General features: G+C 40.8%; 2 protein-coding genes across 3 annotated transcripts in view; one reads left to right on the top strand and one right to left on the bottom strand.

Moving 5' to 3' along the window:
* ATP6AP2 (ATPase H+ transporting accessory protein 2) overlaps nt 1-1,110 on the top strand; it is a 17,652-nt gene extending 16,542 nt beyond the window's left edge. Inside the window, exons 9-10 of the mRNA XM_018556323.1 lie at nt 737-968; nt 1,106-1,110. Coding sequence (XP_018411825.1) covers nt 737-931 — 195 coding nt within the window. The 3' untranslated portion in view covers nt 932-968; nt 1,106-1,110. The remainder of the gene's footprint in view (nt 1-736; nt 969-1,105) is intronic.
* An 11,566-nt stretch (nt 1,111-12,676) lies between these two features.
* CUNHXorf38 (chromosome unknown CXorf38 homolog) overlaps nt 12,677-19,037 on the bottom strand; it is an 8,532-nt gene continuing 2,171 nt past the window's right edge. The window contains exons 2-6 of one of the 2 annotated variants that reach the window (XM_018556325.1): nt 18,466-18,600; nt 16,716-16,838; nt 15,231-15,380; nt 12,884-13,094; nt 12,677-12,792 (exon numbers count right to left, since the gene is read on the bottom strand). In XM_018556325.1, the coding sequence (XP_018411827.1) occupies nt 12,695-12,792; nt 12,884-13,094; nt 15,231-15,380; nt 16,716-16,838; nt 18,466-18,600 (717 nt within the window). In that variant the 3' untranslated portion in view covers nt 12,677-12,694. Of the gene's footprint in view, nt 12,800-12,883; nt 13,095-15,230; nt 15,381-16,715; nt 16,839-18,465; nt 18,601-19,037 lie in introns of both variants that reach the window. The other variant, XM_018556324.1, reaches the window with a different exon arrangement.

Here is a 19,037-nt window from a genome sequence, read left to right as displayed (position 1 = left end):
CATTAAATCTATTTATGTTGCTTCAATACAAGACCCGTGAATGTCTCTTCGACTGGGCTGTTTGTATCTAGTTGCCTTTAGTGCAGCCGGGCAGTACACGCACGCACCCTGTACCTCCTGATCTTCAAGTGGCTATGCTGGAGCTGCGATCTTGGTGTCGTCATTTTTTAGGCAGAGGGTTTTTGGGTATAAGTAATCACTTGTGCTGGTGGTAGTTTCCCAATCTGCTCCAGGTGTTCATGTCACTGCCTAGGTGACATGGCCAATTCCTATTTGCTGTCCACCGAAGGGGACCTTTTCAGGATCCAATAGACCTGAGGGGATCAGTTGGCAAGAGTGAATTTGGGGGGAGGGAGTAAATTTGTAATCTGGCTTTAAAGAGGATTGTTTTGCCTTTTGAGGTCTGTGAACAATAATAAATGAAAAAGTACTGGCACATTCTAAATATGAAGGCTGGATCACAAGAATATGGCATGGCTTCGTTTTTCAGGTGGTTCTTATAAAATCTGCCTTGAGCATAAACACTCCTGCTCATACCTTTTTGTGCTGCTTGTACCATCCAGACAGATTCTTGCTTTTTCTTTACTTTTTGTAAGGTTAGAAAATGAGAATCAAATTGGTTGCTCCTGGTAATGGTTCCACTTTTCAATCCCTTCAATTGTATACAAAAACATTGTATGTGGAAAGGCTCGTCTGCCACAATATCTTAACTAAAGATTTTCTTTATCTGTTTTAGAGTAACCCTGGCAGTCCATACAACCTGGCCTATGAATATAATTTTAACTACGCTGTCGTCTTCAACATCATCTTGTGGATTATGATTGCTCTGGCTCTTGCAGTCATTGTAATCTCATACAACCTATGGAACATGGACCCTGGCTATGACAGCATCATCTACAGAATGACCAATCAGAAGATCAGAATGGACTAGTGTTTCGATTTCTTAAAGCAACCATGCTATCTCTCTTTTGCAGTCCTTACCTATTTCTATTTAAGAGTACCTGTGCTTAGAGGCTTTGTAAGCCCCCCTCTATCACAGTTTACTAGCAATCGATAAATGGCAGTTGTGAAGTTCTGTAATTCAACGTAACTTAAACTTACTCCTACTTTCTTTCCCCGTTGACTGTGGCCAATTTTTGTTTTTGTTCTTTTCTATTGGCGGACCTCAATAATGGTTTGTAATTCTGGAAAGTAGGGTAGATGTCATTGTATCCAGACTGACTGTGAAATAACTGATTTTCATTGAGTCCTCACAGCTGCTATCCATGTATTGTTAGGGAGCTGTGACATGAGAGGGGGAGCAAAAAAAAAAAAAAAAGCCTATATGCACATATTGTTAGAAGGGATGGTGATAGGGATGGCATGGTTTACTTTACATTATTTAAAAACAAATTCCATTGTTTTGTCCTTGATTTTGTGAGTATTTAAAAAAAAAAAAAGAATATAATGTACTACTGATGTTGCTTTGTTTCAGCTTAAGATGTCCTTGAAATTGCCACTAACACTGCAAAACCGGTAATATGGAAGTTCGTGAGGAACAGCAATATTTTTACTTAAGAACTTTTGGTCACTAACCTGTGACTACAAGATATTCCATGGCCTAAACTAGATCTGCACTCTACCTGGTATGTCCAACACTTGTTGCAGATCGCAAAAAAAAAAAAAAATCACAACAAAAATCCTAAATGTTCCTCACTCTGCTAAAAAAATGTTTGTATTGCTACCTCTGTCCCTGTTGGAGTTTTCCTCACTGAAATCTGTCAAACATACAGAAAGTGAGAAGAAATGCGCCTAATGGGGACAAAGATTAAAACTGGAGATGTTGGAACCCTTCCTCACACTAAAACTGACCAAAACATGTTTTGTTGGACTTGAGATGAAAATATCAGCGTTTAATCCTCAAAAAAACACTGCTTACTAACTTTGGAACGGTGGTCTGGAGTAAATCAAATGTGTTGGCATTTTTTATTTATGATTCCAAGCTAATACCTAGAAGGGTAGAGGGGGGTCGTACAGGTAAAGACTCATTAGAGTTGTTCTCATTGTGCTGCATATGTTAAAAAAAAAAAAAAAGGCCATAGCCTCCCCTCATATGCACAATTAGTAGGAATATCCAACTTCTGCACACTTTTTTTTGCCTTGTTTCTCGCACAGATGGGCGCATTGTCATGCCATTGTTTATTTGATGGAACACATTTCCTTATGGCATCAAAAAAGAACTTGGAGAATTTGTAGCATCTTGGTGCAAATGAAAACGGCCAATCATCCCAACAACAATCTGCCCACAGGTTTTTTTGTTGCATGTTGAACATATTATTGTCAGATTGTACAGCTTTACTCTGTGCCTATTTCAGGTACTGTTTATGTTTTGTAAATCCATCAGAAATATTCATCTCGCATTCCTCTAAATGGTTTATTCTAATTGATGTAAAAGACCCTCTACATTATTTTTGTCTGTACACACGTCAAATCAGGGCTGTATTCTCAACAGTGCTAGGCTAGGGAGATGCTAACTTTAGTATAGGTGATCATATCTTAAAAACTAAAACTGTCCATCTGTCTGAAGACAAAGTGACCTACTGGTAAGGTTCCTAAACATATTTGAAGTCTACTGCTCTTATAGTATAACCCATCTTACTGGGGGTGGCTATAATCAACTGGTATAACACTCCCTACATTGTAATTACCATAGGGAACTCTTACCCTATGGAGAATATTCAGGTCTGTGTTACACAATTCAAGACTGATGTTCATGGAAATAGGTCCTTGTTTGCCAATCCCTTTGTTATGCTATGGAACCTGCCAGTTTACGCTGCCATTTACATTAATGTTTGTCTTAATGGGCTGAGCGAAATAAATCCTTCAACTTCACCCATGATGGTTATTGTATTTTGACAGACAGCACCCATGGCTGTCAGAATACTTGAATAGAGACTACAGCTGATTGGCTATAGTCCTTTTTTGGCTCACAGTTTTCCACCCAGCTCCTTCGCCAAAGGTCAATTGAAGATTCGACTTTCATCAAGCCCACCCGCCGACTGCATTCTGTCCAATTCAGAAGGAAGTGGCCAGATTTCAATCTATGTATGGCCAGCTTTAGTTTTATTCATTGCATTAATATACGTTGTAAGGGGGGTCACTGGTCTGTACTCAGGAGTTTGCAGTATATGCAGATTTATGGTGAATAATCATCAATAGGGTGCTTTCTCCCTATTCAACAGTTTCCGGCAGCAGTAACACAAAATAAAAAGGCCTGCTCCAACTTAGAAGTCTAACAGTAGTTTCCCTGACTACTTCCTACTGGAGTGGCTATTCCAGCTTTCAGTACCAAAAACCAGCATAAAGAAACAGTCTTTAACATATAATTTTTAGCCAGACCTTATCCCAGATGTATTCAGACGCTCTCCAATCTGTCTCTGCATCCATCTAGTCCAGCTTGGATCTCTCTCTGAGCTCTCTCCCTCTCTCAGTCACTATCAGGTGCAGGCTAATTAATAGCGAGGAGGTGTACCTGTTGGGGCAAGGCTTAACTTCTTCCTAGCCAGGGAAAGTTGCCCTTCGCAATCTTTCACTGACATACACAAAGACACCTGTTGCAACATGAACAATAGAATATGTTGTATAAGTTTACTAGGGCTGGAAAAATCTCAGGACACAGATGGCCAATGCACCAGAAAACGGACTTTGCACAAGGGCTTTTAATTGTATCAGTCTGTTGTTGTAATCTAGTCAATAGGAAAGCAAAGGCAGCTTACAAGGTGCAATGCAGGTAAGAAGAGGGTCAGAAGTATCTGTGTAGGATTAATGAAGCCTCTTAAACTGATTCAATGGACACTGCATTTTTCCACCTACACAAGCCCCAAAGCTGGTGCCTAAAATGTAAACCTTTTATACTGTATGTTTATAGAGGCACACGCCCATTGGCTTCTTGGAGTAAACCTGTATCCAAAAGAAACGTTTAATGATGAGATTATCACTGAGTAATAGGCACCATAAGATGCATTATCCTACCTTGCCTGGCAGTGGGTCATTCAAGCACCATGCACTGCATTGTGGGAGGAGGAAATCAATTACAAGTATTTTTCAAGGCTGTGATGGCACTGGCAAGAAACACAAGTATGTGCATCCGCCTATTTTGTGCTATAATCTTTCTGACACAGGTTAAGTGTTGTGGTGCATGCTGGGTCCCTGAGTCCTTCAGTCATGAGAAGTTGCTAAACATCTGCTATGTATTTAAATGGTTTCATGATCTCTTTAATAAAACAGATCTCGGAGCCCGCACATCAGTCACTGTGTCTATGATGAAGCAGCTGGTGAGATGTGTGGGGTCTCCTGCTTCTTCTGGCACATTATTGTACTGTCTATCAAAGTTTTATCACAAGGCAGCAAGTGGTGGTGTGAGGGCTCTGCCATTTACCTGATTAGTCAAAGAACCTGCAGCTGAATTTGCTACTCATCATTGTTTTTTAAGCGGCCATCCTGCAGCAGATTTTGTGCTCTACTAACCTTAAACATCTTTGAAAACGCTTAAATGTTATTTGGTGTCTTTTTCTAATTGGCAAATTAAGTTCAGAGTCATTATGGAAAGGACATTCTCTATGTAAAAATACCATTAATAGTACCTATAACAAAGCCTTTCTCACTACCCCTGAGTACATTTGTAGATAGGTGTGCTGTCTTGTGGACTGTGGAGGTTTCCTTTTCAATTACCTTTAAAGATTTGAATTATTGTTATGTGTTTATTGATGACTGTGCTTTACTTGAACGCTTATTCCTTTAAGGGTAGAACAACTGTACAATTTTAAACCAATAAAAACCTAAGATGTTCTGTGCCTCTTTGTCCTTTTTCTTATTCCACAACACTAGCATATCATCGTATGTGTACAGTATAAACTGAAGCCACGAGATAGGACATTGCCTTGGAGTTCACAGCAGTGATCTTTTGATCTTAATCATTGGGTTATAGCGCCACCTTCAGGAGCAGGACACTACTCAGTCAGTCCAGTTTTGCCTAGGAGTAAAAACTTAAAGTGTATTTCCACTTTCGCAGCCAAATTGGGATAACACCTATTTTATATTTTACATGTTCTCATTCACATGTCAGTAGCAAGGAGGGGCTGTGAAGGATGAGGGGTCTTGCCCATTGTATGTTAATGAAGCATATCAGATAAATACATTTCTCAAATTTCAGTCCCAAGTCTTTCTATAAGGACCGAGCACTGTGAAAGGGCCAAAAATCTGGAATCGGCCAGCTTGGTTTAACAAAACATTTATAAGGTAAGGAATTTCTTTTAAAAGTTATCTTTTATTATGCTGTGTGAATAGGAACACAAACATATAGAGGGGTTTTCTCAAATTTGACTGCAAAAGTGGAAATAAACTTTAAAGGAGAACTATGGGGTCAGTGTTTTTCCCCATAGTTCCCCTTAGGGTAACGGGAGGACACAAACTCGCGTCCTCCCGTTACCCTAAGCTCAGTATACTGCGAGCTAAAGCTCGCGGTATACTGAGACGCCGGAGCGGATCCCGACTTAAACGACGGGATCCGCCCAGCTGCGTGAGTGACAGCTGGCTCTGCCTATCTAGAGGCAGAGCCAGCTGTACCCGCCCCCGTCCGTTCCGCCAGTCAGCGCTGGCAGATCGGAGCGGGGAGAGGGGTATCCAGCCCCTCTCATTGTCACAGGTCGGCTAGAACTATGAGGTGAGTGGAAATCACTCACCTCATAGTTCTCCTTTAAGCTCCCTGCTGGGAATCTTTGTTCCCTTTCTTGTTATCAGGGATACTCAGGTTGGATAACCTAGATCTTTGCACATGCAGCTTGTGTGGGTTCAGCTGTGACAGCCCTATCCTGGATTGGGGTTGTCTGTGAGTCTCTGCACCCTTTACCCTGTGGGAGTTTCTCTTTCATTTCTCCAAAAACTGTCTTACAACAATAGGGGCTATTCCACTCTTATTGAGAAGGATGCCTTTCTTGTCTTCAGTACAGGTCTTAGTAATGCACATCTGAAATTAAATTGGAGATCTAGTTGTCTCTGATAATTTACCTCTGTGTCTGTTGACCATGCCTATCTTATTTGTCAGACACTCTGGCTGCAAAGGCATTCCTAGCTCTTCTGAACTCCCTAGTGGAGGCTTTGGGGAACTTGGGGCCATTTGTTATATGGAATTGGTGCTTTTATCTGTTGGGGAACTCTACAGCTAGCAGTGTTCTGGTTGCTGGCTGAGGGGAGTCATTTAGTTTTTTTTTTCCCCCACCCCTTGGTAGACGCTGCTTTGGGACGCCCCAACAGTCAAGATCTAAAGATTGTTTCTGTCTCCTTCAATGAAGATAATAGAAAATAGTATATTTTGTGCTTGAGGTAAAACCCTTCTCTCTGCCTTCATTAAAGAACACAGCACCCATACTCTGGTTGTTAGGCATGTGACCAGTTGTTGCTTTTATGTACTGCTTTGTGAGCAACTGAGCTGCCACCAGCAGGGGCCACCCTAAAGTCATATTCTGGAAGGTGACCCTATAATCCACAGGTTAAGATCTAAAAATCTCTGATGTGTCCTTTAAAGAAATATATATTTTTTTTTAATACATATGCAAAATTACCGTAATTTCATTTCCAAGAGGTTTATTCACTAAGGAGCCTGAAGGATATAGCCGTAGCTTTGGCTGCCCGGAGCACTTTGGTTCAGTCAAACTGAAGGGCTGCTGTACGGGCTATCCACAATAGCCCATACAGCATCCAAGCCAAAGTCATAGCCGAAGCCAGGAGAATGGTCTGGGACCCTGAAAAAGCACCCTCCCAATGCTGAGGCATGTGGCCTGGTATGGTGTAGGGGGGAAGCCCCCCTTTCCTGCCCTGTATGGATGCTCTAGTGACTAACTCTGATACCAGGACTGGGTTTTTTTAAGCAGGATCACATCCTCAACATCTGGCACTAACAGCCCTGGAGGGGGAGGCCCAAAGTCTGTGATATCATCCGCTTTAAAGATCAGAAGAAATAAGAAACCCCTATGTAGTTCAAATGTATTTCCACTAGAGATGTCCCGATACCACTTTTCAAGACCAAGTACTTCCGCTCAAGTAATTGCTGTTATCAATTACTGATGTTTTCTTAAAGGGACATTTTTTCGAAAACAATGCGGACTAAGGATTTTAGGGCAGTTTCTCAGCAGGGCTGCGTACAGATGTCACCAAAGCTGAATACACAACATGTCAACAGAGCTGTATACCGATACTAGTATGGGGACATCGCTAATTTCCAACAACCAAAATTGTTTTCTTGAATTTGAGATTCTTGGGCCTTCCAAGACAAGGATCCTTACAGCCCAGAAATGGATCAACAGATATCTGGCTGGGATAAACTAAACCTTAGCTTTCAAGTCAAATCAATCTGTCCACTTAAATGCATCCTGTAAAGCTGAACAAGATACATATTAAGAATACTAAGAACACTTTGGGGGTGATTAATAATCGTTATTCACTCTGTATAGTTAATCCAAACCATTGCTTATATGTGCCAGCCCATTCATAAAATGTAGGCCATGGTATGGAGCCTGCAGCATCCTGCAGAATTCTTTCTGCTTATTGCAGCCGAAAGAACAATCTAATTTCTGGCTTTTTATTCACACACTATATTTTAATAGTACCATGCCAGCTTCAGGGCTTTGTGCTAAACAATTATAAAGCATATACCTGTACTTTATAAGTGTGTATTTTCTTAAGCAGTAGCCAGAGTAGCTGCACAAGTTTTACATAGTGAGATAGGCCAGCTCATGTGAAAATTGCAAGTGAAAAAAAATATGAAATATATTTCTCTTTCCCCCAGCTTCCTTCTGCAGTACATAGGCGTGGGTGACGACCTGCCAGTGAGATCCTGCTTCAGGCAAAAAGATCCCGGGGAATGTTGTGCCGCCCACATATCGGGAGAAGACACCCCTGCACTGTGCTGGAGTAGCATCTCACATTTGGGCTACTCTAAATTCCCTGGAAACTTGTCGGCAGGAGCTGGGTATAAGAAGAAAAACAAATCCCAATTTTTCTTTATGCAGGTTTTATTTTTTTTATTTATAACAAGCCAGCTATTAATAATGGGGAAGGGGTCCGATATTTTTGACAGACCTTGTATTTTAATGGGAGGTTTGCTTTAACCACATGAGCAGAGAATCTATACCTACTACTGTATATAGTATCCAACAGTAGCTTTCAATTGGTCAGATGCTCTTTTCTCTTCTAATGTTAATTTGTATTTAATAGATCTATTAGCAGTCAACTTCAGTTCCACATTCTCTTGGAAATAGTCTCTTTCTGTATTGAGACATATAGAATGCCGCTCTGTTACAGATATACATTTCCCAGTCTAAGCTCCCCGGCTGCCCTACTTGTGCATTGTTCTTCATAAACACGTCTTTGACTTGGTGCTCTGATAATATGAAACCCTGTAGATTTAGGGGACGATCGATCTGATCACTATGAGGTCTCAGAGAGGGCAGCCAAATGCTCAAAATTGCCTAAAGAAAGTCTTTTTCAAAGTTTATTCAAAATAGATTTTGCCAAATGCTTCCTATACGATTCTCTCCACCCCTCATTCACAAAGAGTACCGTGGTCTGGTGACAAAAGTCATAAGTCCATTAGGTTCAACCAAAAAAAATTAATAAATAAAAAAAAGAAACCCCCCATATATGCACATTTAATTCAGAGGAAGGCAAAAACCCCATTATAGAGCATGACCCAATTTGCTCTAGCAGGGCTAAAAAAATATTTACTTATGTTCGAAGGCAATTGGATATTGCCCGGATCAACAATCTCTGGTCTTATTACCTATCAGCCCTCATTCACACAGGAATCGGCCCGCACATGCAGCTCCCGGGAAGGACAGGTGCTGCGTGTGATTAGTACGCAGCCCCTGTCCTTCTCTATGGGAGTACGCGAACATACGCCCACCTACACTCACCTCAAGTGCGAGTACGCTCACCCGCACGGACGTGTAGGGTGGGTGAGCGTAGGGGGGCGTATGGTCACGTAGTCCCAAAGAGAAGGACGCGGGCTGCGTACTAATCACACGCAGCACCTGTCCTTCCCGGGAGCTGCTCGGTACGGCCGTGCAGGCCGATTACAGTGTGAATGAGGGCTAAATCTTAATAGCCAGTTATTTTCTTTGCATTTAGGATGCATGCAGCCTTTTTTTTTTTTAAAAAAAGCAAACGGAAAAACAACTGAGCTAGCTGGAACTTGTTCCTGAGGAAGTCTATTCTACAATTTCATAACAAAGTTATACTCACCCAATCCTGTGAGCCAGCCAGCTGTGACAGCGCTCTCTCCTCCTACTCTGCAGAGATGGCATGTCCCTCAGCGTCCTCATGTCCTATACACAGTAGGGGGAATTTATCAAAACTGGAGCAGATTTGCACTGCAGCCAATCAGCTTCTATCTCTCATTTTCAAATGTCAACTGAGCAAACTGAAGAGAGATGCTGAATGGTTACCATGGGCAACTGCTCCAGTTTTAATACATTCCCCCCAGTGTATATAATGAGATGACTCAGAGACCTTAGACCGCTGCAGCGGAGGGGTAGAGAGGCTCCAGGGACCTGTCTAAGAACAAGCTGGCTCAGAGGATCGGGCGAGTATAACTTTTTATTTTCTTCCCTAGATCAAAATGGGCAGTTAACCCTTGCAGTGTGGGGGTAGACCCACTGCAAGGGTTAATAAAAGTTTTGCCCGAAGTCCTGCTTTAACACCCCATTTGTTCCACACTGGTTATTAAATGGTGTTTATTAATTATTTTATATTTAACCCAATTTACTATCGGCAGAACTCCAGGCAATAATTGTTCCCTCTCTTTTTATGCTGCGCTATTGTATTTTTTTTACTCCATCCCTGATTTTCTATGTCGCTTTGTAACCATGGCTATTAGAGGAGATGCTCGTTATACACTAATTAAATGTTTGTTCAAAATGTACTTTTATGCATGAGGACAGCATAGACTAAACACGGCATCTGCAAACCACTAGTGATTTTTTTTCTAGTTAGTCACTCACCTGCCCCTCCTGCCAATCAAACACAGAAATGACAGAATACCATGTTCATATCACAAAATATAAATTTTAATGAACAGTAAAAATGTATTATTACATTCCATAATAATACACTTGCTCTTCAAGAACAGTATACTGGACATTCTAAAAGATATATAAAAAGTTGATTTGAATAAACTTGGATTAAAAAGAAGTTGAGAAATTCAGAGTATCTATGGCATTTCTAAGGTATAAGAGTACAGTATATAGCACAACTAAAGTAGAGTATACATGGGTAGATTTTTGCACAGTGGCGTAACAATAGCCATAGCGACCCAGGCGGCCGCTATGGGGCCCGGGCCCAGGGGGGCCCGGCCAGGACACCCCCCTGGTGCCGTGCGGGCCGCCTGGATAAATCACAGGGCCCCATACGAAATTTTGCTATGGGGCCCTGTGATTTCTAGTTACGCCCCTGTTTTTGCATGAACGTTTGTCTGACAAATTCTGTCGGAACATTCAATACTGGCATCAGAGACTTGCAGATTGTTGTTCAACTTTCGTTTTGAAATGAATGGAGTTTTAGAACGATAACCACATCACCACATCAAATTCATTTGATCGAGAAAACTTTTGAATCTTTTCGTCACATCGATCATCGATTAGAAAGTCGAATGAAGGTTCCAAAATCGATTTTATCCACTCGCAATTCTAACCGCGTATACCCTACTTACGTTTTTTTTACAGCAGTTTCCCCATTGAAAGATCTCCCCTCACTTCCTCTCCCGGAGGTACCAGTCATCTATGGCAACATCTCTCCAGTGGGGACAAAGTTATAAATAAAGTGGATAGGAGTCTTACACCCGAGCTGCTAAAAAATGTTTTTACTACTGTTCTAAGGATGAAAGGGCAGGTCAAGTTTTCCCAACTCAATATTTAGAAAGCGTAAATAAGTCATATAGGTACAAGGGGCTGTCATCAGATTTTCTATACTGTCTGCTCACTATCCAAATATATTATTATTCTCATACGGGATTTATGTAGTGCCAACAGTTTGCACAGCGCTTTACAATATAAGGAAACCAGTACAGTTACAATACAAGACAAGATGGTTAGGAGGGCCCTGTCTGTGAGAGCTTACAATCTATGTTTTGGTATTTCCTTGTACATTCATTCAATATTTAATAGTAAAATATACTGTCCATCTCCAGAAGTTTGACTTGTATACAAATGCTGTCATTGTCTGTATTTCCATTCAACCTAATGAGAGGGGGGAAATAAAATAAACATATATATTATTATTTAAATATTTTCTGTAAATACTATCTTCATACCATATATAAGCGTCATAGTTCAGTATCCGATTTTCGTTTTGTTGATCCTCCCTTTCAGCAGAGATGATATAACCAAGTGTCTAGGTCTCATCTGAATTTAGTGAAAGAACTGTGCTCCCATTTTATTGTACCCTTCCCAAGACAATAATCTTGGTGGCCACAAATGTATACCGCACTCCATAAATGCTTACACAGGAATTAAATGTATTAAAATAATTAAACAATGATATGCAAGCTAGCAAGGAGCAATCAACTGCATATTTTTGTGAATGATCCTTGTTTACAGATTATTGGGGATAAATAAAAAGGATTTTCACAATAATTGGAGTCACGCTGAGTCATAACCCAGTGGCCGTCCTTCTCCATCTTAATTCCTTATATTGTAAAGCGCTGCACAAACTGTTGGCGCTATATAAATCCTGTGTAATAATAATACATAATAATTCACTCTAAAAAAACAATATAAAAATTACAAATATAAAAAATATCTGCACATACTTCTCCATAATGCAGAGAGAGCATGTGTTACGGCTAAATGTAAAAAACCTTCTCCTGGTCAATGGGTGTCCATAGTCAATTAACTTAAATGAAGGATCTTAATGCATCTCTCACACAGTAGGAAGACAAATTCTGGAAAATCTGGTATTGAATTAAAATGTTACATTAGAATACAAATCACTTCTTTCAGATCACATCTAAAAACGTACATTTCCTAGGTGGTCAGACTGAAAATTCTGGACTTGGTCCCCTATTCACAATTTTTTTCTTCTTAGGCCATGTCACCCCTTTCTGTCTGTCTTTCCAGACTCTATTTTCATATTTCTGAACACCAAGTATCTTATTTCTTTATCCTTTTCCCCTTCTTTTCTCCTCACTGTAACAAAGAACTCATATACCATTTAGGGGTTTTAACATTTTATTTCACCACCCTTATACAGACAAATAGTAAAACGATCTCTCTACTGGAATCCATGGCATTCCAACTCTTCCAAAGGCCAGAGCCCCACAATCCCTGCCGACCATTGAATTTACTTTTTCCCTCCTATAAGAAACCAACAATATTCTGACTCTCTGTTATTACCCTAGGACAGGAGGTGTGTTACTGGCAGGATCACAAGGTGAAAATAAAGGACACAAGTCTGATAAAGAAAACTAATGCAACCACCAATTTTAAGGACTGGTAAGCAGCAGTAGATGACTTTTGTGTTCTTGGATTTATGTACTCCTTGAGACCAGGTGAGCACCTCTACTACTAAGTATAATCTGTAGGAAGTGACATTTCATTATCTGTGGTATGGCATTTAGTTTAACAAAGACACACCACATTTTACCTTACGCATGAAGCATGAGACGTTAATTCAGCAAGTGTTCAAGTTTTTCCAGGTCTTCTTGGAAAACAGACAAAAGGTCTTTGTTCTCTGTTAAGAAGGTCTTCATTTTGATTACAGCATCTTGGTCCTACAAAAAGGAAGAAAATGTTTTAGAGCCCTCCGATTTTTCATTCTAGTTCTGATTTGAACTGGGGCTATCGTTCTATTCCACTCACCTCTTCTGATAAAGCCCCGTTTTCTTCTTTTTCAAGATATATTTCCTCTAGCAATTGATTTACAAGTTGTATCTCAAGTTCATTAAGAGATAAGCCATCTAGTGATGAGTTTCCTATGTAGACATTTTCACCTCCATCTGGTTCTGCACCAAATCCATCAACTTCATGCAGAGATAAATCTTTAACAGACCAATCTGATGATAAGACCTAAAGATATAAACAGAGAAAATAATAATAAAATGTAAATGGAAGAAATGTCAAGTTATCATATAAAATAGTATAAGTGGTATAGGGGTTATCGAAATATATTTCATTTCAAAGCGGAGTCAATTTAATTTAAACTTTGCCACTCTTGTGTGTTGCATTACCGAACATTTAGACGTATTCACAAAGAGAGACTAGAATGCGGTTGTGCATGAGGAGGACAAATGTCAGTGTTTGCCCCAGGTTAAATGTTAGATGTTAGAAACAGGTACATGAATCTGGCGCAACTACCTCCATTGATACGTACATTCCATCCTGAGTGCAGCTTAGTAACGCTGAGCCTGATAAAAATCACAGCTCTCAATTAGACCAAGAGCTTATAGTGTGGGTGGGCGGAGCCTGATGGGGAACTCTGAGAGCCTAGTCCCCCATCAGGTTCAATCTGCTGCTGAATGACAGCAGGCAATGGGCAGATTCTATAGCCACTAGCCAGCCTGCTATTGGCTATGGAAACAAGAACTACCTGAATCTGTCACAAGTGTTGGTAAACCTACCCTAAACTAGGGGAAAGGGCTTTGTTTAATTTGGCCCAGGCCCTTTTAAAGGTCAATACCACCAGAAAAGTGTTGCTGCAGCATTTTTTCTGATGCAGTGCACCACAACATAGAGTAGTTTATTACTGCGCGGTGTGGTGTCCCTTAACACGTGTGTTGGCGCTGCATTGTCTTAGAGCACTGTGGTGGCATTTTTAATGAATGACACTTCAACGCATGTCATGTGCATTGTGGTAATGCAGGGATTTCTGGATATGAGCATTCAACCATGAACAGCCACAGTTGAAGAGGGAATGCAGCACTCGTCAGCTAACATTACCAGTCTTTTTTTTTAATATAGACACACAGTCCCCCAGCCTCCAACACATGCTTCTTTTGGGTAGAATGCGCAATTGCATTTCATTCTTTTACTCTGTTAAAAGAGTCCATGTGGGCCACAGGTTAAGATTACAGGAGAGCTGCACTGCTAACCGTCTTTTAAAAACGTTCATTGCTAGGGACTGCCATTGCTAACCGTCTTATAAAAAACTAAAAACAAGTTGCCTTGCTCTCTCTTGCCTAATACTTTCTGAGTCACTGACCCAGGATCTGTGTTAGGGGCAACAACCACTGCAGCGCCCAGTCATGTAACTACGTGCCAGGTGCTTGACTGCTGTTTTGCAGCACAAGATTCAACAGAGCACCAGGGAGGTATATGAAGTGAAGGAAGTTGGTGGAAGCTTCACAGTCAGAAGCAGCCCAGGGGACATGAAGGCTGCTAGCTGAGTGTATTGATATGCATTGATATGAAAGCTGGTTATGAAGAGGGGTCCATTCAATGGACTAGGATGCATGCTGTAGTAGGGATGCACCAATAGCAGTTTTTCGGTATTAAGTACCGATAATTTTTTTCTGGGACTCACCGATACTGAACACCGATAGCGGAAGTCCCATTAAGGAAGCTGAGCAGCGCGTAATGACTCGCCACCCGGCTTCCTGATTAGCCGGCTCCATGCTCCCTCATCACCGGGTGATGAGAAAGCAAGGAGCCAGTTTTCTGGCCAATCAGGAAGCCGGGGGGGGGGGCGGTAATGACTCGCCATCCAAGTTCCTGATTGGCCAGCTTCCTGACCAATCAGGAAGCCGGGCAACGAGTCATAACATGCCATCCGGCTTCACGATTGGCCGCTAAGCCTGCTCCATGCTCCATGGTGACGAGGGAGCATGGAGCTGGCTTCCAGGCCAATAAAGACTCGCCGCCCGGCTTCCTGATACCGGAAGTTCCGGTATCGGGATAAGTATTGAGAGTATCTGGGCGAGTATGAGTACTCATCCAAATACTCTACACCGATACCAATACTAGAATTGGTATCAGTGCATCCCTATGCTGTAGTGACGTTGTGATGGAGGTCATAATATGCTGTGCTAAGTGTATCTGGGATGTATGCTGCAAAGTTCTCAGTGTATGTTAGGTGAATTATGTGAAGTGCTGAATGTATTTTATTGCATGCTGTGTTTGAGAATTGTTTAGTACAGTATACTCAACGTGTATGCACATTATTCACCTAGGTATGGCAGTACTAAATAAGACAGTCTAGCACAGTACCTTTTTTATTTGATCGGATTCCTTTTTAAGGTTGGGAACATGTCCTAATTCAGAGATTAATTCTTGTAGCTTCTGTCCAAAGGAACTCAGCCAAGAAGAGGAAACCTTCATATCAGAGGAATGCATCAAGTCATTTCTACACTTTATGACCTGGAATATAGAAGAACACCATCATGAATAAAATGTGCTTCATATGTGTATGGTTGTGTTTTGAATCATATGAAAACAATAGTATTACAACATTTAAAGAGGATTTCCAATAATAAAAGGGGGCTAGAAGAGGGGGAGGGACTCCTTTATGGTACTATCGAGGGATCCCAATCAGACCCGGGTTCTACATTCTGTATACCTTTGTCCTGTAATAAGCAATACTAATTCAAAAGTATTATAATGTTCAATCAGTGGAATCAATGGCAGGGACAATGTATAGGTGGCTATATTACATTTTATGGGTAACAGATTCCTTAAAAGGGTCTGCAACAGGTTAACAGTCAAAACAGCTAAAAAGTCATGAAAGAGTCATGAAAGATTAAACATTCTCTAATGCAACTCAGCACAAGAGTTCTAGAAGTTCTGCAAAGCACTAACTTCCTTAGATTTACAATTGACATAAATATCAGTAAATCTCATACGGTAGTAATATTAAAAGGAGAAACGCAGGAAGTGATAATGAGAGCTAGCCCCACCAACACTCTCTCATATAACAAATGTTAGTCTGATACATGCTGCAGTTCCTTGTTTATTATGACAGAAGCAAAGGTTTGTATGTTACATTCTCTGAAATATTTCACATTGTACACTATGCTATACATGACAAGTTCCGAGACATTCCCCTTTACCCCACTCTATCCACTCTACTCTATGTGAAATGCCCCATTGTCCTAGTCTATACACTGCGCTGCACATGACATGTTCTGGGTCACCCTATTCTGTATGCTGTACATGACATGTTCTGGGTCACCCTATTCTGTATGCTGTACATGACACGTTTTGGGTCACCCTATCCTGTATACTGTACATGACATGTTCTGGGTCACCCTATCCTGTATACTGTACATGACATGTTTTGGGTCACCCTATCCTGTATACTGTACATGACATGTTCTGGGTGACCCTATTCTGTATGCTGTACATGACACGTTCTGGGTCACCTTATTCTGTATACAGTACATGACACGTTCTGGGTCACCCTATTCTGTATACTGTACATGACATGTTCTGGGTCACCCTATTCTGTATGCTGTACATGACATGTTTTGGGTCACCCTATTCTGTATACTGTACATGACATGTTCTGGGTCACCCTATTCTGTATACAGTACATGACACGTTCTGGGTCACCCTATTCTGTATACTGTACATGTTTTGGGTTGCCTGACTTGCTATGCTGAGCGGCGCCGTTCACTAGTATCTTTATAAACAAATGTGAAAAAAGCTCCCAGCACTTTATATGCAGTAGCTTGTTGCATTTAATGGGACACCTACCTCTCGAACTTTTGAGATGTTTGACACATTAAAGTGATCACAGGAATTAATTAGATTGAGGATAGCTGCAGCATCACATTGCTGGGGTCCTTTGGAATTTGTGTGTCCACGTGGTAAGTACACCTGCAATAAAGTGAACAATGTTTAAAAGTGACATGCAGCAGCTATGCATATTCACCAATCAGAATACAAGTTATGTTCATGTGTTTGTTGTTGTGTTTTTGTTTTTTTTTAAATGAATTTTCTTGTCGTGCTGCCCTTGCCAATGAACTCCACTTTGTTGCAGGTATAAGCTTGCACATTGCAAGGGAATTTTCCCTTAGCTTAGTGAATGAGGCCAACATCTGATGTTGAACTGGCTATTACATAGGGGATTTCTTAGTCCCCTATGTTATAGCAATAAAGTCTAAAAAAAAAAAGTAAAAAAAAAAAATGACAGCATTAAAAAAAAATATTTACAAATAATAATTAAAAAAAATAAAACACAATTTTTTTTTTAAAGTCCCCCGCCCCCCCACATATGCACGCAAACATGCGTCGGGTGCGCCTATGTACGAAAACGACGATTGCGCCCATTATGCAGCACATGTTACATATCGCCGCGAACGTCAGAGTGAGAGCAATAATTCTAGGGCCATCAATCACTGATAACACTAAACTGATGAGCGGTAAAAACGTTTAAAGCGTCGCCTATGGCCAATTTTGGCTGCGGTAGTTTTCTGCAATTTCGCGGGCGCGCGCAATTTTAAAGGTTGACATGTTTAGTGTCTATTTACCCGACGTGACCCTGTCTTTTATATTATACCAAAAAATTGGGGTGAGAATAAATGTTTCATAACATTTTATAGGGAAACATTGTTTTTTTTTCAAAATTTAGGGTACTTTTTTTGTTATATAGTAAAAAATAAAAACCACAGTGGTGATTAAATACCACCAAAGAAAGCTCCATCTGTCCCAAAAAATGGTATAAAATTCGTATCAGTACAGCGTTGCATGACGGAATAAACGTCAGTCAAAGTATCGCAGCGCTGAATACTGAAAAATGGCCTGGCCAGGAAGGGGGTGAAACACCATGGTCTTTAAGTGGTTAAATTATCCAATCATGTGCAAACAAAAATACTGTTTTGGGGTTTTTGTTTTTCATTTTCCTTGCACATGATTGGATATTCTTTGCAAAGTGAAACTTCTCCACATTCACTAAGCTAAGTGAACATATGTTTGCAAAGTGAACAGCTTAATTTGCCTGCAGTAATCAACCTTGATTGCCTTACCTATGCAATGATACTGTTTTATGGTCGACATAAATCATGATTAATATTTTTAGACGCTCAAATTGTATTTATAATGTAACAAAACATTAAATTCTTAAACATGAAATTGAGTCTGTATAATGCTGGCCACATGTACATCAAATCTGCATTAGATACGGATTCTGATCACATTTAGTGGCATTTTCTTTATCTGGTGCCACAAGTTTTTAGATCTAGTTGTAATTGCAATTACAATGACCATAAATGTTTAGTCGTTTTTAATTCTGTCTAAGGGTGCCCACACACCTTACGATTATCGTACGATAATCGCGGGAAATCCTGTTTGTATCTAGTTGCCTTTAGTGCAGCCGGGACACACACACACACACACACACACACACACACACACTTTTCTTATAACTGAAGAAAACAATGAAGTGTGTGTGTGTCAGAAGACATTAGGAAATCAGAGCACTCGCACACAATAAATACAGCGTTACCTTTGCCACCTCCCAGTATTGTGTAGGCCACAGGGATGGATCACAGTTCCCCCAATGTATTTCTCCATTTCTGTTGTTATGGTGAAGCAGAATGAGCTCCTTCAACTTCATGCACACAGGACAGTTAGGATGGAACTAGACCAGAAAAAAATAAAAGTAAAAACAAGAAATACTTAAAGTGACATTAAAGTCAAAAATATTTTTCCCTCCCCCCAGTGTGAATGTCAGCACTTACCTTAAATGATGTTTCTTAATCCGATCTTCCTCTTCTTTCCTGATTTGTCCCTCCAGCGGTGTGGCGGCTCTCCGATCCAGCGCTGACTCCTCTGTCCTTGCTGGCACTTCTGATCCCACGGTGTCTGCATGCGGGTGCACGCGTCCATATACTTACCTTGTGTCTCTCCTCACGCACCGGACGAAAATCCGAACTGCGCATGCCCCCGCCCCAAGATGCTTTGCGGCTGCCCGCGCGGGGAAGACACAAGTATTAACCCTTTTCAAAGCGGGCTTTTTTTTTGTTTACCCTTTTTGCATATATCTACAGCTTGCTAGCTATATATATATATATATAT

Source organism: Nanorana parkeri, unplaced genomic scaffold (genome assembly GCF_000935625.1).
Source record: "Nanorana parkeri isolate BGI_ZX_2015 unplaced genomic scaffold, ASM93562v1 scaffold234, whole genome shotgun sequence".
NCBI classification, from domain to species: domain Eukaryota; kingdom Metazoa; phylum Chordata; class Amphibia; order Anura; family Dicroglossidae; genus Nanorana; species Nanorana parkeri.
This window is presented reverse-complemented; position numbering and strand designations above follow the sequence as displayed.